Source organism: Phoenix dactylifera, chromosome 14, assembly GCF_051530095.1.
Source record: "Phoenix dactylifera cultivar Ajwa chromosome 14, Ajwa_hap1_PhDact_Kaust_v1.1, whole genome shotgun sequence".
NCBI classification, from domain to species: Eukaryota; Viridiplantae; Streptophyta; class Magnoliopsida; order Arecales; family Arecaceae; genus Phoenix; species Phoenix dactylifera.
Window position 1 is genome coordinate 21270533 of NC_143203.1, and position 18505 is coordinate 21289037.

General features: G+C 38.7%; 1 protein-coding gene across 1 annotated transcript; it reads left to right on the plus strand.

Annotated features, from left to right (window-relative positions):
* Positions 1-7679: 7679 nt before the first annotated feature.
* Positions 7680-18433, plus strand: LOC103703470 (derlin-2.2). The gene is made up of 6 exons (XM_039132237.3): positions 7680-8059; positions 9359-9458; positions 14998-15212; positions 15353-15436; positions 17340-17393; positions 18029-18433. Exons 1-6 carry the CDS (start codon positions 7961-7963, stop codon positions 18206-18208), a joined length of 732 nt encoding a protein of 243 aa, XP_038988165.1. The 5' UTR covers positions 7680-7960; the 3' UTR covers positions 18209-18433.
* The last annotated feature ends 72 nt before the right edge of the window (positions 18434-18505 follow it).

Consider the following 18505-nt stretch of genomic DNA (forward strand, 5'->3'; position numbering starts at 1 on the left):
TTTGAATTAAAACTTATAGAAAGTCGATTGAACTTTACAAATATAAATGCCCAATTTGTTGTTTTTCCTTATTCTTCATTATCTTTCTAGTTTGAATAGAATCAAGTTTCATGAGTTGTATGTTGCTTCTAGAAGCATCTTTTGGATGTCCAATAGCTTTCAGTGGCTTCAAGGTTTAGATCTTTTATTTCTAGTAAAAGCTAGGAATTATTGTTTATGACCTCATTATCTATGTTGCTTCATGTAGCCTTTTAGATGACAAGTGAATCAAAATGTAGGGTTGACCTTAGTCTAGATCTAATTAGTAATTTAATATCATGTAAATACTCATAACTAGAATATGGGTCCATATGAAAATACTCATAATATTGGCTTTCACGATCCAAAATTTGATTTGCAAATAGAGACCATATTTCTGCAAATAGGTACAACAAATTATTTAAAAAACACACAAAATTACAATTTTAAAAGCTACATCTTCGAACCTCTAAAATCGTATAAAAAATCCCACCTAGCTTTAATTGATGCCGGACCAAGTTTTAAATGGAAGAAGGAGAAGAGGGGAAGAGAAGGAGGAAGAAGAAGAGAAGAAGGAGAAGGGAGGAGAAGAGAAGAAGAGGAAACGTGGGGGAAAGATATCTTTAATTCTTCATTAAACCCTAATCATGAAAATAGTTCCCTATATATAGGGCCCAAATACACAACTTGCATAAACCCCCCTTACACAGAAATAAATCCTAATAAACCCACAAATAACACAAATAAGCCCTAAAATGCAAATAAGCCCAGAAATAAAATAAACCACAAATAAACCCTAAAATGCAAATAAGCCCAGAAATAAAATAATAAAATAAATATGCAAATAAACGGGTCTGACTCAATTCGGGGGCTCAGGATCATCTGGATGAAGGGCTCTGATGTCCCCATCAACTCCTCCCGGGTGAGAAAAACTCGACCCCGTCGAGTACAGGTCTGGCCGGCTGTCGTACTGCTCCAGAAGATCGGGGTCAAGGCGCTGCAACTGTGCTCTGAAAATCCACGTCACATCAGACTTTGGTCGACCTGTCCACCGAACAAGGTAACGTTGGTAACCACCATTCCTGGTTGAAATAACCTGCTCATCCAATATATGTTCTATTTGTTCTCTGCGTGCATGAGATTTGGGAGGTGGTGGCTCAACAGCAGGTAAGAGGTCAGGGTGTCCAACATGGGTAGGTATATCAATAAAGGGGTCAGAAGGCATGAATATTAACTTTTTGTATGGGACTAAATCTTCAATATTAAATGTCGCACTAATCCCATAGTCATCAGGAAGATCCACAACATATGCATTCGAACTGGTTTTCTTTAAGATTTTGAACGGTTCTGCACTACAAGTTTGCAATTTCTTAAACGTATTTGAAGAAAATCGTTCAAGCCTAATTCTTATCATGAAGTAATCTTTTTCACTTAACTCTTTATAACGTCTGTGTAAATCAGCAAGGGATTTATATTTTAAGTTATTAAAGTGACTAAAATTGCTGATTTCTTGATGCAATGAATGTGGATGTGATGCAATTGATTGTGCAGACTCAAAGACTCTATACTGATGAGACATGAAAAATAGGTCTATGGGTTGCCTAGGTTTGTAATCATGCATCACTTCAAACGGATTTATGCCTATGGACTTATGAACCGAACTATTATATGCAAACTCAACTGTCGGTAATATTAAATTCCAGGTCCTAGCATATGCATTCGGTCTGAGCCTATGATGTGGAAGGTTGGACAGAGATGCTCCGGGAACTAGATCGATTGCGCGTTGGATATCACGCATTGGAGACAGTGCATCCGGAAGATCATCAGGGAGTGCATCATGAAACTCCTCTAGAAGAGAAACTACTACTGGGGAATGTTCAAGGTTGGACTTCGCATGGGTATCTTTAGCTACAAGTGCCAATTCAGGTGACTTGCTCTCAATATCTGTCACTACCTCTTCCACAGTAGTGATGTGAAGTGGCTTGGTTATACTTAGATCAATAGTCTCCCTTTGAAAATCATTTTGGACAAAGTCTAATTCTGTAGGTTCGTCATCAAAGTCTTCTTCATAGTCTTCTATATTTGGTTCATAGACTTCTTCGACATATTCGGCCCCTTGGTTCCTAACTTCTGGTTCAGTAATCGGGTAGGTCTTAGTGGAACATTAGGGCGCTATATGGCCGAATTGTTGACACCTAGAGTATTGGGTTTGGTGCCTAGGAGAATGGGGAAGGACTACAGGTGGTGCGACCAAGCCGATTTTAGGTTGGGCTGTAACAGGGGTTGGCGATTTAGGGGTCCTAGAATTTTGCACGAGCTCACGGATCTCTTGTTTGAATTCCTTGTATCCAGCCCGCATGGCAACGATCTGTTCCTTGATAGACCTCAAGATGTCGGAATTCATGGTAGCTACAGGAGTTTTAGGTTGACTGAGATAGTACTCCATATCACTACAGGTTGACATGTAATGATGACACTGGGTGATGATGTGAAATGCAGTGTCACTAATGAAACCCTAATAACTATGATGTAGGACCAAATTTGATGCAGGACAACCTACTAATGCAATCTATTATGATTTCAGAAATCAGCAAGTCTTCACAAAAATAACTTAAAATTTAAATATTGCTGATTTTTACTTCGGTTATTCAGAATTAAGGATTAAGATTATTCAATTTAAGAAATTAGATTGCAATCAAGTAGTACAGTTGTTCTGATCCTAAGTCAATCTGATCAAAGAATATTGAGAAATGTCCAGTTGCTAGGGTGTGCTAATTTAATATCTAGATTTTAAAAAGCGAATAGGATGGGTTTGAAAGTAGATGTTCTAGGTTCTGCAGTTTGACAGGAAAGTAAGTTTTCAAAATAGGACTGTCATGCAAGAGAACTAGAACATAATTAGATAAACAAGCCCAAGAAAAGTAGAAACCTATCACCTGTCGTGAAGTAGTCGACCAAAATCGTTTGCTCGTGGCTTCCCAAGCAGTGGAGACGATGACACAGTGCCGACACTCAGTGGGGGCTGATTACTGAATCCGAGCTGTTGAGTTGAAATGGACACTAAGAGGATACTGCTGTGAGCCTGTAGTAGTTGTACAGTGTGAGCCTGAAAGGTCTGCGGGCCTGTGGCTGCAGTTGGGCCCGTGTAATGAAAAGGGGAACAGGCAGCGAGGTTGGCGCGGCCCCAAGGAATTAAGCCCGTGAGGAGGGGTGTTACTGTGGTGTTGGGCTTCGGGTTTGTTGGGCCTGATGAATGGCTAAGCGGGTGGACCTGTGAATATGGGGTAGCTGGAGTGGAGTGGGGGAAAAGAGGGGCTCTGGTGTTGGACTCGGGTGTAGTCTAAACGGGAGATGGTGGGGGGGGGGGGTTGGATGGGAGGAACACAAAGGGGTGGTCGGCGGCGTGGAAGGGCCGGGGAAGATGGCGGAGCTTTAGAAAGGAGGAAATTTGGGGAAAGTGAGAGAGGGAGAGGAGATGAGGGAGGTGACGGCGGAGATGGTGGCCGAAATCGGGAAGATGCTGCGGAGGCGTGACGGCTGGAAACAGTGCAGGAGGTTCTTCGGGCGGCAACGGCTCAGGTGGATGCGTCAGAGGAGCGTTCGGCGTAGGCGGCGTCCGGACGGAGGTGACACGGCTCGGCAATGGCGGCGGCGACTCGGCGATGGTCGTCTGCGGTCGACCGCGAGAAGGAGGCGGCCGAGGAGGTGGTGCACGGCGGTGGGTACAACGGCGCAGGCGAGAAGGAGACGGCCTCGGCGACGGTGGCGGACGAGGCTCGGTGGGGACGGAGCCCGGCGGAGGTGGCGCAAAAAGAAATAGAGCGGCAGCAGCAGCGGCGACTTGAAAGAGGAGGCGGAGCTCGGCTTCGGTGACGGCGCGGCGAGTCGTGCGCAGACGGCGCAGATCGGCAGTTGAGATGGCAGGGTGGCGGCGGCATAGGCGGTGGCGAGGAAGCCGCGGCGGAGGCCTCGGCGGCGACGGGAGAGGCGGTGCGGGCGGAAACCCCCAGAGTTTCCTTTCGGCAGGAACAAAGGTAAGCAGTTTTTTTTTTTTTTTTTTTTTTTTTTTTTTTTTTGAACCTTAACGGGTTCGGATTAACGGGTACGGATTTTCGGTTGCAACCCGCTCCGATAACCGTGAAGTGAACACGTGCGGTCACGTGCGATTTTTTTTTTTTTTTTGATTTGTTGGGGCCGGACTCGGGCTAGCGGGTAACAGGCTAATGGGTTTGGCTCTTACCCGTTAACGCCAGTCTTCTTCAACCTCCCGACGGATTCGGGAGGGCGTGCCGCTCTTCGCGGCGGCGCTTGCGGGCGGAGCGGAGATCTCGGCCGCGGCTCTGCGGCGACGGGGGCGGTCGACCTCGGGCAGGCGGTCACAGGCGCGGACGGCAACCGGTCACGAGCTCCGGCTGGTGGCGGCTGCGGACTTTTGGCGACAGATGGCGGCGGTGGTGCAGAAGATGAGGCGGAGCGCGGCGGGCGGCGACGTTGACTGGGACATCGGCGAAGGCGGTCGTGGAAGAGAGCGGCGGCACGAGCAGGTTGCACAAGAGCTCGGGTGACGTCTGGAGCTCGGGTGAGGTCGGGCGGTGGCGCAGGCGGAGGATGGAGGCGGTGCGGCTTGACGGTGGAAAGGTATTTTCCTTTCTCCTCTGGTTTGAACCGAGAGAGAAAGAGAGAGATTCTTTTTTTTTTTTTTTTTTTTCTCTAGTGAAAACCGGCAGAGGGGAGGGAGGGCCTGGTGAACACCGAGAAAGAGGGAGAAAAAAAAAAGGGAACGCTGGATCGTGGCTTTGGCAGCAGTGGCAAAGCCGAGGCTCTGATACCAAGTTGATGCCGGACCAAGTTTTAAATGGAAGAAGGAGAAGAGGGGAAGAGAAGGAGGAAGAAGAAGAGAAGAAGGAGAAGGGAGGAGAAGAGAAGAAGAGGAAACGTGGGGGAAAGAAATCTTTAATTCTTCATTAAATCCTAATCATGAAAATAGTTTCCTATATATAGGGCCCAAATACACAACTTGCATAAACCCCCCTTACACAGAAATAAATCCTAATAAACCCACAAATAACACAAATAAGCCCTAAAATGCAAATAAGTCCAGAAATAAAATAAACCACAAAGAAACCCTTAAATGCAAATAAGCCCAGAAATAAAATAATAAAATAAATATGCAAATAAACGGGTCTGACTCAATTCGGGGGCTCAGGATCATCTGGATGAAGGGCTCTGATGTCCCCATCATTAATATTATGTAAAATAATACGATCCTAGGTAGGAAGTCTATTCGATGCCCAAAACTACAATGAAAAAACGCAAATTACAAAAATATTACTACAAAAATAATATTAGAAAGAACTGAATAATCTTTTATTATACGAAAACTCACAAGGCCAGAGTTTGCAACACTATAATAAACTCTCTCAAACTTTGAAGCACAACATGATATACTTCATGGGTGGACTTCACTAGAGGCTCCACACCTTAATCAAAGGATGCCCACTTTTCATGGGAGACCCAAACCAATGGATGTGAAGGCTCTTATAGGAGGTGAAGACGCCAAGAACTAAAGCACTAAGCTTACGCTTCTCATTGATACCAAATCACTATCAGGACAATGCTTGGTAAAAGATATGACCAAAGTAGTCACGAACTCATACCTAACTAGCATTATATGAGGCAGTTTACCAAGACACTCTCCACAACTCCAGTATAGTCATGTATTGGATACCTAAAGGACTTTTATGGTACCTATACACTCATAGTTCCATTCATCTACATACATGGGTTTTTGATAAAAAAATTTATTATGATATGGTATGATTTTATCAAAAGAATGCCCAATGTAACTGAAGCGCTTGGTGCTGTAACCTAAACTCTATAAAAATCGACCTTAGAGAGAGTAAAAAATTATCTTTTCCAACCAATGCTAGATTAATTAGAAATAAGAATAATAATTCTAATAAAGTTAAAATGAGTTTTGATCTTCAATACTCTCTCTTATTACAAAATTTATGATTCCATCATGTGAGCAACTCACTTCTCACAGGCTCATCACTTTTGATGTATATATCGAAGTCCATGATGACTTCCTTAAGTTTGATCCCAAACAAATCAATGCTCCACTTCAAGAGGATTGGCTCTTCGTGAAGGTTGGACAATACGAGATTGAAGCAGAAAGGCCTAGTAGTAAAATAAATTTTTTTCACCAAGAAAAAGAAGAGGGTTTGGCTCCTAATTCAGTGCTAACTTTTGCAGCTCAAGCTATTAATATTTCAACACTTGCACTTGTATAATTTGTCTTTTTATTTTTTTTTTGGATTTGCAACATGTCCATTCAAAGCAGTGTTTCTGGCACTCTTAGGTATTTTATTTTTTGATTTTATTGAGTGTATCTGTACCCATTAGGAATGATCCACCCGCCTTAGCAAAAAAAAAAAAAAAATTAGTGTCCCTCGCATCTTTCGATGTCATCTTTTTACATATATTTCTTAATCAATCTGAGCTGGAAATTAAGCGTGTTGATTCCATATATAGTTGATTCAAGAAATGACGGTCCACTACCATAAATCGATCAAAAAGAGTACTATAATATAATTTTTTCTTATCAAATTATTTCCATTTTGGTCTAAGATTTTTTTTACATTGAGGTACTATGTAAATGTTTTCTACATACTTTTATTATTACTAAAAAAATGCGCATGCTACAAGCTGAAGCAGAGCTACTCTGCCAATTAAAAATGAAACATTAGATGCAATATCACCATCATAGTTTTATGGAGGTTGTTCTCAACTTAATAAACTAAAACCACAGAAAAAACTTGAATTAATTCAAGAAGAAGCTAGTGGCCAAATATGATGATGCTTTTTGTCAAAAAATTTGGAATGGATAAGTAACTTATAATTATCTATATCTATATTATACAAAAGTATGAATAATTTCTATCGGCAAGCATTAATAGCTCTTTGATCTCATTGAATAAATCTTCTCGGGTTAATTATAATGGTATTCTAGGATACTTCTAATTTTTGTCCATAACTACTAAATAAGATATATTGTACCGGTCCGAACCAGACAATATGCAGCATACCATGTCTTACCGATTTGATATCGGTACAGATGGCATACCGATACTATATTAAAAAAATTATGGATCGTATCGTACTAATACTGTGTTAGTATGGTACTGGTATAGAATCTGGTAGTGAGATACGGCGGACCACTAAAAAAATATGGTGGAAAAAAAAAAAAGGAAAAACAAAGGCCCCTGCACGTAGCGTGTCTGCCATACTTTTTCCTTTTCCGAAATAGTCTTAGATGTATCAATGTCTGATAGTGTGAACTGCCCATGTTCACAAACAACAACAAATAGGGAAGGGGAAAAGAAAGCCGCGTCAGCGCTTGGATTGAGATCTGAACTGAAGTGCCATCAAAACCAAATCACAGCGTCACTACAAGATTGTTAAAAAACACCAGAATCGCACCCGATGAGCTCCTCATGTTGCTGATGTGGAGTCCGTCTCTTTCTTGTCCCCCGCCAATGCTACGTGGTCACATGGACCCCGTATAAAAATCCACGTGTAAAAACGTAATAAGTCGGAGTCACATCACACGGCCATCTCTGACGTGGAGCTCTTCGGAAAAGCGTTGCAGTTCCGGCGCGACAAATGGCGGTGCGAACCGCTCTTCCCCAAAACCAGATCGTCGTTTCAAAGCCCTCCTAATATAATCTACCGAAAAACACCCTCCGAGTGCAATTTAGCCTTTCTTACCCCCACCCGCCTCTCTCTCGCTCTCTCTACTTTCCCTTTCTTTTCCTCTAAAGCCCAGCTCCATTAGTTTTCTTGGTAGGATATTAGGGTTAGGGTTCTTCTTCTACTTCTCTTTCTAGAAATCTCTGGTTGCGAACAAGAAAGGAAGCCTCGCTGGTCGGAGATCTCGTGAATGGCGCAGGCCGTGGAGGAGTGGTATAAGCAGATGCCGATCATTACGCGGTCTTATCTCACCGCTGCCGTCGTGATCACTGTCGGTTGCTCTCTCGAGGTGCACAATTTTGGGCATTTCCTTAAGATTTAGGGTTAGGGTTGCCAGATTTCCGTGCTTTCTCTTCTTCTTCTTGATTCTTTCAAGAATTTACGAAGCTCTCCGAGCTGCATGCGACATCTTTGCTTGGTTCCAACCCAAATCTTACTATTCCAAGCATTTTACTTTTCCTAAATTATGGTTTTATTGGATATTTGGTGATTTTTCGATATATTTACGAATTCTTTAGTTAATTAGTTTATCGACATTACTGTTTAGTTATTTATGTGTTAAGATTTAGGGTTAGGGTTGCAAGATTTTCGTGCTCTCTCTTCTTCTTCTTCTTCTTGATTCTTTCAAGAATTTACGAAGCTCTCTGAGCTGCATGTGATATCTTTGTTTGGTTCCAACCCAAGTCTTAATATTCCAAGCATTTTACTTTTCCTAAATTATGGTTTTATTCTCTTTTTTTTGGGGGTGGGGGGTGGGGGGTGGGGGTGGGCTTTTTGTAGTTACTTTCTTGGATATTTGGTGATTTTCCGATATATTTACGAATTCTTTAGTTAATTAGTTTATCGACATTACTATTTAGTTATTTATGTGTTAACATTTAGGGTTAGGGTTGCAAGATTTTCGTGCTTTCTCTTCTTCTTCTTCTTGATTCTTTCAAGAATTTACGAAACTCTCTGAGCTGCATGTGATATCTTTGTTTGGTTCCAACCCAAATCTTAATATTCCAAGCGATTTACTTTTCCTAAATTATGGTTTTATTCTCTCTTTTTTTTTTGGGGGGGGGGGGGGGTGTGGGGGGTGTGGGTGGGCTTTTTGTAGTTACTTTCTTGGATATTTGGTGATTTTCTGATATATTTACGAATCTTTAGTTAATTAGTTTATCGACATTACTATTTAGTTATTTATGTGTTAAGATTTAGGGTTAGGGTTGCAAGATTTTCGTGCTTTCTCTTCTTCTTCTTCTTCTTGATTCTTTCAAGAATTTACGAAGCTCTCTGAGCTGCATGTGATATCTTTGTTTGGTTCCAACCCAAATCTTAGTATTCCAAACATTTTACATTTCCTAAATTATGGTTTTATTCTCTTTTTTTTTTTTTTAGGGGGGGGGGGGGCTTTTTGTAGTTACTTTCTTGGATATTTGGCATTTTTTCGATTTATTTATGAATTCTTTAGTTGATTATTTTATCGACATTACTGTTTCGTTATTTATGTCGGTTTGTGGCTTGAGTTTTTTTTTCCAATAAACTATATGATGGGTTATAAGATCTGGGTACTTAGGTTCAGATGTATGGGTTCATCTTCTTGCAGATCATTTCTCCACATCATTTGTATCTGCACCCAGAGCGTGTAGTTCGGCACTATGAGGTCTGGCGCCTAGTGACAAACTTCTTGTATTTCCGGAAATTGGGTAAACATAAACCTTAGATCTCAATTGCAATTTATGCTTCATTAGTATATAGACATTGGTATGATGATGTTAAAGTGATTCATGAGTAGGTTTTGATCAGTTATTTTTTGAGGGCCTGTCAAGATAATGCACAATGTGCTTTCTTTTACCTTTTTTGTTTTCATAATTTTCTATTTTTTCCATTGCTTTCACACATTTCTCTCAGTTTCCATTCTAGTTGTTGAGCATTTTTATATACAGGTAAGTCTTGAAAATTGTTAGTGTATGTGATCCTCTTAAGATTTCTGCCTCAGTTTACTTGAGTTTAAAATCTTGGCATTTATACTAGTATGTGCTGTATGGTGCTTTATAAGTTGTCTATTTAAAAATCTTAACTCTTAACAGTGCACTCATAAATTAAAAAGGCAGAAAAATGACCAGTGTCATGGAGAAATAAGAAAAAAAAACATGAAGTTCAATTCCTTTCTTTCTATAGTCACCTATTGAACTTTAAACTGCCTCAAAGAGATACAATTTTGAAAGATCAAATGTTGGTATATTTCACCTCTTTATCAGCATGGTCTCCCATCAAATTTGGAAACTAAAATAATGGAAATATAATTACAGTTAAAACAGATGATATGTTGGTAATGCATTTCTATGCACTGCTTAATTTTTGAACTTTTGCCATCGCATTTTTCATATCTTAGGTTCTAGTTATTCTTTTACATGTATCATCAATTCATTCAATTTTTAATGCATGTTGTAGTTATAGCCCATATTTTCCCAAAGAAAATTATGTTAGATTACCTTCTCAAAATAGCAAGTTCATTTTGTGTTTCTTACATTGTTAATTCTTTCCATTATAGGAATTCAATAGTAGATTTGGGATTCTAGTTGCCAGTGATCTTTTTGAACTTTTCACCTTAGGGAGGCAAGTGGTTAGACCTTCAAGTTGTAGTCTATGTAAAAAAGTGCAGAAAGGATCTATGGTTAGTGGAATTGTAATGGTGGAATAACTAATAAACTCGTGGTACTTGAGCTATTACTCACTTGCAATGGGTACGCCAGGCATCCAAGTTGCCCTGGTAATAGGGCTTAAATGCTGGACCAACATGATATCAGCTCAGAGATTTATGTTCAGACCAGAGATAAACAGGAACCTAAAATAGCCTCTGGTTTTGTTGTGAAATTGAAGCTCGATCAATCCATGATCTTTATGGGCAATTCTCAATAAATAATTTAAGTAAAAGAAACAAAGCATAGAGGATACGTGAGAGGAGTTTTTGACTTTGTTCAGGGTAGGCATCGTATGACAATTCTTTCTCTTATTTCTTTGATTCAACTATTCGTTTATAGGAGCCCCTAATTTAAAGAGGTTGGTTTCACTTATGTTCAGATAAAATTATGATGCACACAACTTGACAATTTGGTAAAAATTACATATAAAGGTCCATCATGGCTACAACATGAACCATGATCAAAAACTTAATGAAACATCCTTAAGGCTTGTTTGTTCAGACCTTAGTAGCCAGAATCTTCTACCTAGGGGAAAGCACTCAATATTCGCTTCCCTACACCTGCACCTGCTCCTGATTCTAGCAACTAAGATTCACAAAGTGTGGTAAAAGCAGATGATAAGCATGTATGGCTGGTGGGTCGCTAAGAGATATCAATGTTTTTTTTTTCTTATTAAGTAGTCAACATCCATGAATTTCATGCAAAAAATAATGGAAAAAAATCAACGGCAAAGCCAGAAAACATTGAAAGTATGAACGGTGAAAAAATAGTAATGCAACACCATCCACCTTACAGTATAACATCATGTCAACTTCCATAAACTGTACAGGCCCACTATCTAATATTTGATCATCCAGCAAACATAGTAGCATCGTTCTAAAATAAAGATGTGCATGATCATATAACAACAACCATGAAATGAAGATGCCTAGCCGAAAACACATAATACCAACTATAGTCACATAAAAAAAATGACATTAGTCACATAGCCCTAATTTGTAAAAGTTAATTCTATGTTAATCACAATTCATGAATCACTAAGCTTGAGCAAAGAACTTGGTAAATTATCTAGATAAACTTGGGCCAAGACTTCTATCTGACGGTCATATTCCTCCAAATCATCCCATAGCATTCATGTACAAGTAAATCTCCATTGAAGTTTCATCGTTCAATTTTTTTTTTTATTCATTGGGTAGAATTTTAAAATGCATTCAATTAGCTCATGCTTAATTTGCCATCATTTTCAATTTATTCTTCTTGAAATAGTAAAACTAGGGGTTCAAGAAGTAGGTTGCCCTATGCAATGGGCATTTAAGCTTTGAGTCTTATCTTGATTCTATTATTCCCCAAATTGGAAGATACTTGTTCTCGTTATGGTTCAATTAGAAGGCTATTTCCTTCTTAGCATTCTCCGAACCACCCCATATATAATTTATGTCTGGGATTCTCTTCACCATCTAAAAACCGAAGCACCTAAACCAAGGGCTTCATTTTAAAGCAAATGATACCAACCTAATATTTGAAGCACAAAACTATCCCTTGGATCCTCCTTATTTGTTATTTGCTAGATTGTTTACAGGTCTACTAATTACTGAAGTAAACATGCTTGTTAACTCTATCCTCTCACTCATACTCTGCAAGTTCAAAAAGGAACTAGCAAGTTGAATTTTTTTTTACTCGCATCAAATCCCTCCTATCGTTGAATTTTCTCATCATATCTTCATGCTTCCAATCTTTCCAATATCTTCCAACAGGAGATCCATACAATGTTCAACACTACTTGTCCAAAATATGTTAGGATGCTTTATGCTTAATACAGTTGCTGCCATGTTAGATGCATTATCAGAAATGTTCTGTACCACAAGTTTCTCAACAATCTTCATAGTACACATATCCACCAACTTGTATGTGTAGGAACCATCATATGTCTCAGTGGAGAGTGTTGAATATATCTCAAAAATGAAGTCCCAAGGTTATTGTTCACAGTAAGGTTCATCAAATTCTAGCCTCTCCAAGAGGTCCATGCATTGGTCTTAGTTGAACAACCACTAGATGCCCATGCATCTCTATGTTCCCATAATGATTTTCAATATCTTCTTAGCTTCTTTCTTTAGACATTTTTTACTGAATTCATATGGAGTAGGAGTTTTCAACTTTCGACCAAATAAATCAATTGATTCTAGCATTAGACTACAGCTTTCGAGGCACAGAATACTGAATGGATTCTTCCTTCACATAAACCTCTTGGCTTTGTGCTGAATTTTTTAATAACTCTCTTTCTTCCTAAAGTAATCATTGATTGTTGTTTTACCCCTTTTCTGCATGAAAAACTTGTCTAATGGTTACACCATTGTCATGAGTCAATGGATGACCAACATGGGGGTGGCTTCTTATATGAAACTGAGAGCGACTTATTATAAGAACTGTTGTCGTAGATCCTTGATGAAAATTAGTAAGTAATTGATGTGCATCATAATTAATAAAATCAAAGCCTTAGATTTTAGGAAGTTCATATTGTAGCTAAGCTTGAGCTTGTTTTGGAGTAATTTTCTTGGGAACTTGCTGTCGATTAAAGGCTAGAGATGACAAGACTGCATCAATGAAATCTTTGGCTTCCAATGCTGTTGCAATTAATTTTATCTAGCTTTTATGGTTACCAGATTACTTTGCATATATACATTCCTGGTGTTGATTGATATCAAAACTTGTGTATATCTGCTTGAAAGCCTCATTTTGGTACTTTATGGTTTGAGAAATGATGTCAATCTTGCTTAATTGTGTCTAAGGGACATGTTGAGAGAGGAAAAAAACAAGGGAAGAGAACCTGAAGGAGAGAAGGGGGTACAGAGAGGATTGGTTTTGATATGTTGAAGAAAGCACGATCTTGTGCTTTGGTACTAATTTTGCTGCAAAACCAAGTAGGCGGGTCTGTGCTTATGCAATGGTTGACCCAGGGAGCTACAAAAATTTTGGGCTTAGCCTAAATGAGATGTTGGCTATTCAGTTTCAGAGAAAAGGATTAAGGAGGATTAGTCCATAGGTTGTTGAAAAATTGATGGGTGTCCATTATATAGTGTTAATAATAGCAAGGTAATTCTGAAAGTTCTGGGTCTAATTGAGGTGTCCAATCTGGATTTCGTGTAAATTCAGATTGTAGAAAAGGTTTTTGTAGAAAATCAAAGATGATGCATATGGGAGAAATCAATGATTATTTAGGAGGATTATAAGGTTGTTAAGAGGTTTGTGTGCTGTTAAAATTTATTTAAAGCTATAGAAATACTCATACTAGATGATAACTGAAAGTCTGATTGGTTATTCTAATCAAGTAGGTTTGATGTTAATCATTTATATGACAAACTATAGAGATGAAGAAGTGTATAATATAAAATATAGAAGAATGTGTGATATAGAAGGATTAGAAAATAATAAGAGAGCAATCAGGGACTATGAGATAGAAAATAACATAAGGGGAAAGAGTCAGGCCTGGCCAAGGACCTTTTCTGTTTCTTAATACAGCAAAAACTATGATGCGATCAACTCCTTTCGGTCGGCCAAAGGTTTTTAGAAGGTTCTAGCCTGGCCCTTCTTCCTCTAAGTTTGGGTCATTTGAAGACTTTTCTAGAACAGGAAGTTGTTCCTTAAAATATTAAGGTTTTAACTACATTCAAGGGCAGAACTTTAAGGTATTGTGCCTGCAAAATTCATGCCCTATATACACATTTGAATTTTCTTAAGTTTCGGAAAGCTTCCTCAACGATAATGGTAAATTGGTAATAGCCTGTATTTTTGGGGCAATCTCACATGCAACTGATCTCATTTCAACGTTCTTATCTTTCTGTAAAAACTGCTCATCATGTCCCATGTATCATTTCTAGTCTAAAACTAGTCACTTCATCTTAGATAGAAGTCTTAAGCTCCATTTTTTGAATATGTGCTTCCACTTTCTCTGATTGCTTCCACTTTTTGATTATTGGTTTTTCCCTTCTCTGATTGCCGAGCTCCTTTGTGTAACATAATGGGCTTAACTTCTTCATGATTTCATCCTCATTTTCTTCGCTCTAGTGAAGGCAGTAGATCGGACTAAAAAGGCGATGTTGAGGAAGAAACCATGATTTTTGGAAGGGTTTTGATCTTAGCCCATATACCTATTACTGCTATTTGACAAAACCTATTTCTCTGTTGGATTTGAATATAAATCTATTTGTGCTCCACTTATAGTTTGCCCCAAAAACATGCAGAAATGAATTCTGCTTTGAAGCTTGTCTGATGCTTCAGCCAATTGCCTCTTCTTAACTTGTAATATGACCATGTGATGGCCTTTATATAAGTGGTTATGTTTATGATTTTCTGACTTTCTCTACATCTTGAATAATTCTTGGCCTTTGACTGCTATTCCTCATAGTTGCATTTCTTTTACATGATCTGTAAATTTGCATATTTTTAAGTTTCCCATTTAGCTCTAGACTATGGTGCTGTTGGTTTCCTAAATTTGTTCCGCTCTCCAGCTCCTCTTATTGATATTATTTGTTTATATTGACAGACTTGGATTTCCTATTCCACATGTTTTTCCTTGCTCGATACTGCAAGCTACTTGAGGAAAACTCGTTCAGGGGACGGACTGCTGATTTCTTTTACATGCTCTTATTTGGTGCGACAGTTTTAACTGGGATTGTTCTCATTGGTGGAATGATACCTTATCTATCAGAGAGTTTTGCAAGAATATTGTTCCTCAGCAATTCGTTGACCTTCATGATGGTCAGTAATTATGACTCTTCTAATTTGGTCTTAAACTAAATACTGCTTGTATCATATTAGGTGATGAATGGCAATCAGATTTAGTCATAGTTTCCTTGTTCTTTCAAATCTCTACATGCCTGATTTTTTTCTTTCTTCAGGTCTATGTCTGGAGCAAGCATAATCCTTTTATCCACATGAGTTTCTTGGGCCTTTTTACTTTCACAGCAGCTTATCTGCCATGGGTGAGTGTTTGTGTTGATTTTCCTTGTTATGTAATTCACAACTCAATGCACTGTCATATTATTAGTTAAATGATCTGAGACTACAAATTGTCAACATGAAAGTCAGCCATACAAGCACTATATCTAATGACAAGGAAATCTAATATCTTCTACGGTGGTTTTTCCCCCCTCATATTTTGCATTTCGAGATAGCAAACAGCCACCCTCAGAGGGTGGCGTCAAATATTGGCTACTTCTTTTACGTAATCAAAAATGCTCGTGTGACTTGTTAGATAAGCCAGGACTGCCTTTAAATCACCTAAACTTTTCCTATTTTGGTAGCATATCCTTTTTTCCTAAAAATGTATTTTTACTCCTGTGCAATTATATAGAGAATTTAATAGGAAGCAGAAGATTGCAGAAACAAGGAAACAATTCTGAGCAGTACAGTGAGTTTGTCCAGTACTTAAGGGAAGGAGAAAGGATATGAAGAGGTCAAAAATTGGATTCTCCTTCAAAACAATAGTGACAACCTTTAGCCTATCAAATCTGGGATTAACTCCAATCAATGTGCACTTGACACCCCAATTTTTCCCCCTTAAACTTCCTCCTAACACTGCAAAGACATTTTAAGTTCAGCAGTAGGGAACTCTGTTGAAGATTTTCATAAGAACATAACGGATGTGCAAATGGGTAGTAACAACAACAGCTGTGGCATGAGGCATTATATCCAAGAATAAAAATGATGCCAATATCATGAAACAGCTAGTGCATGCAATTTTGTTTGTGAAAAAACCAAAACATGTCTACCCAAAAATGCATTGATAATATAGTGATAAATAGCAAGGGTAATAGGGGAAGTCTATAGGAAGGTAGTGGAGTGTGGTTAATAAAATTAGTAAAGGTGACAGTGGCTTTAACCTGAACAACTTTGGCATTAATGCTGATAAGAGGTGCTTAAGCAATATTATGAATATGATTGTGCTCCTAGTTGCATGTTTTGCTCACATGTGGGTGTGATTGCGGAGTAAGGGTGTCTCGATATAAAATATTGTCAATGAAATACAAGTCAGCACTACTTGAATCAAAGGTTTCATCAAATTTTCCTTATTAATTTAGAAGTGTAATAATGTTGTCATTAGAGATTTTACTATTGAAGTTGTGGTACACAAAGGTGTGATTGCCGCAATCACCACTTGGACTTTGAATTTGGTCTGGTCTTGACACGAACTCATCAAATTAATTTGTGGGTCATGTTTGAGTCCTAGCCATAAGCCTCTCCCATCAAGTTAGTTAAGGGATCCAACTGACCTGACTAAACCTTGTAGAAGACAGAATGGAATATTGGATCTTGCCTATACAAATTGAGCCCAATGCTTATCCAACTCAGAAGAACTGATCGATCTGAACTTGTTGGGCACATGATCAGGTCTTATTCATATTATTATTGCAAAATGTGAGTGTACAAAATGGATTTTGTTCGTGGAGATTTACACGGGCCACCGATCCTACAAAATGATGGTGTGCAGTCGTAAGGGTGGGTTTGAAGCATTTGCATAATACAGTAATGGGGGTGGGTTTGAACTTTGAAGCATCTACAACGGTTGTTATTTATTAAGAAGAATGGATCCATGTTGGATGGTTTTTGTTTAGAAGATCTGTAACTTTGATTTGGCAGGTGGTTTAGATGACATCATAATGGAAATAGATCTATACTATTGAGTTCATGTTACTTGCTGTTAATGGTTTCTTTCTTTCTTTTAGTCCACTAAATTTTCCCTTAAATTTCCAATTTAATTTTTGTTTTCCTATATGTTACTGTTATTTCAAAAATAATAATAGAAACTGATTGTTATTTGTTTGTTATAGTTTCCTTTTTTCAATGGTCAAAATGACTTTTATCCAATTTTTTCTCAATATACAGGTTCTTCTGGGGTTTTCTATTCTTGTTGGGAGCAGCACATGGGTGGATCTTCTGGTATGCTACTTGATATTCAATAGTTTTGTATTCATGAAAGTGAAAAAATATGCTGACTCCACCAAACTGTTTTCTAAATGCTTAGAAAATGAAAAAAATATTAATATTCTGTGACAAGTGAAATGGGAATAGTATGAAACGTCAACCTAGTTCATGTCACCAACTTTTTGGCCCCCAACATTTAGTAAGGTCTAGCTTATTCTTGTTGGCTATTTTCCCTCAGTGCAATGGAGATATTTGTAGGATGCAAAAGTCCTCTTCAGTTTAAGTCCACCGTTGGTTTGATTTATTTAGTGCGACAACCCAAGCTCTTGGCAGTTTATGTAAACTAGCAAGTTGCAACACCTTTTTAATATGGGAGGCTTTGTAAAGCTGATAAATTAAGCATGCCGTTTCCTATTTGTTTATTGTGCTCGAAAAGAACAGAAGGCACAGGTCTAGCTGTTGACAAATCGCCTAATCATGAATGGGCTTCATATTTTTCCTGTTTACGATAAATTTGTTTTGCCGTCTTTCTTGACTATGCATTAACCATCTGCTGCAAAGCTGCCACCCCCCTTTTCATATGTAAGTTAACGAGAATATATTATGATGTTCGATCCCTACTTACAATGGATACTACTCTCTGCCTGCAGGGTATGATAGCAGGTCATGCTTATTATTTCCTCGAAGATGTCTATCCAAGGATCTCAGGCCGTCGCCCTCTGAAGACCCCTTCATTCATAAAAGCACTTTTTGCAGATGAGACTGTTGTTGTGGCCCAACCAGCTAATGCATGGTTTGCCCCTCCAGCACAAGATTTTCATCAAGATTGATTGTGAGGACCAAGCTGATACCTATGAGGTTTTACTGCGATGCTGTTCCCACCATAAACGAGGGATCTATCACTAATGTGAGACATATCATCCCTTTACTTTGACAGATAGTATATATTGAAGAGGCATGTTATGTAACTCTGCTATGTTTGCACAGAAATGAAATTGTGAAATTCAACTCTTGGCAGCTCTGTCAGTAAATGATTCACTTGGTATCTCTTGTAATTGCTATAGTTGGTTTTAATGGCCTCGTGCACCGTTGGAAGTCCATGGCCATTGCATTGTTTCCTTGTGAAA

What these genes read in the sequence shown, in the direction of transcription:
- LOC103703470 (XM_039132237.3), top strand. Translation starts at nt 7,961, where the DNA reads ATGGCGCAGGCCGTGGAGGAGTGGTATAAGCAGATGCCGATCATTACG. An exon ending in CTGTCGGTTGCTCTCTCGAG is followed by an intron (nt 8,060 to 9,358) that starts GTGCACAATTTT and finishes ATCTTCTTGCAG; the next exon opens with ATCATTTCTCCACATCATTT. An exon ending in CTTGTATTTCCGGAAATTGG is followed by an intron (nt 9,459 to 14,997) that starts GTAAACATAAAC and finishes TTATATTGACAG; the next exon opens with ACTTGGATTTCCTATTCCAC.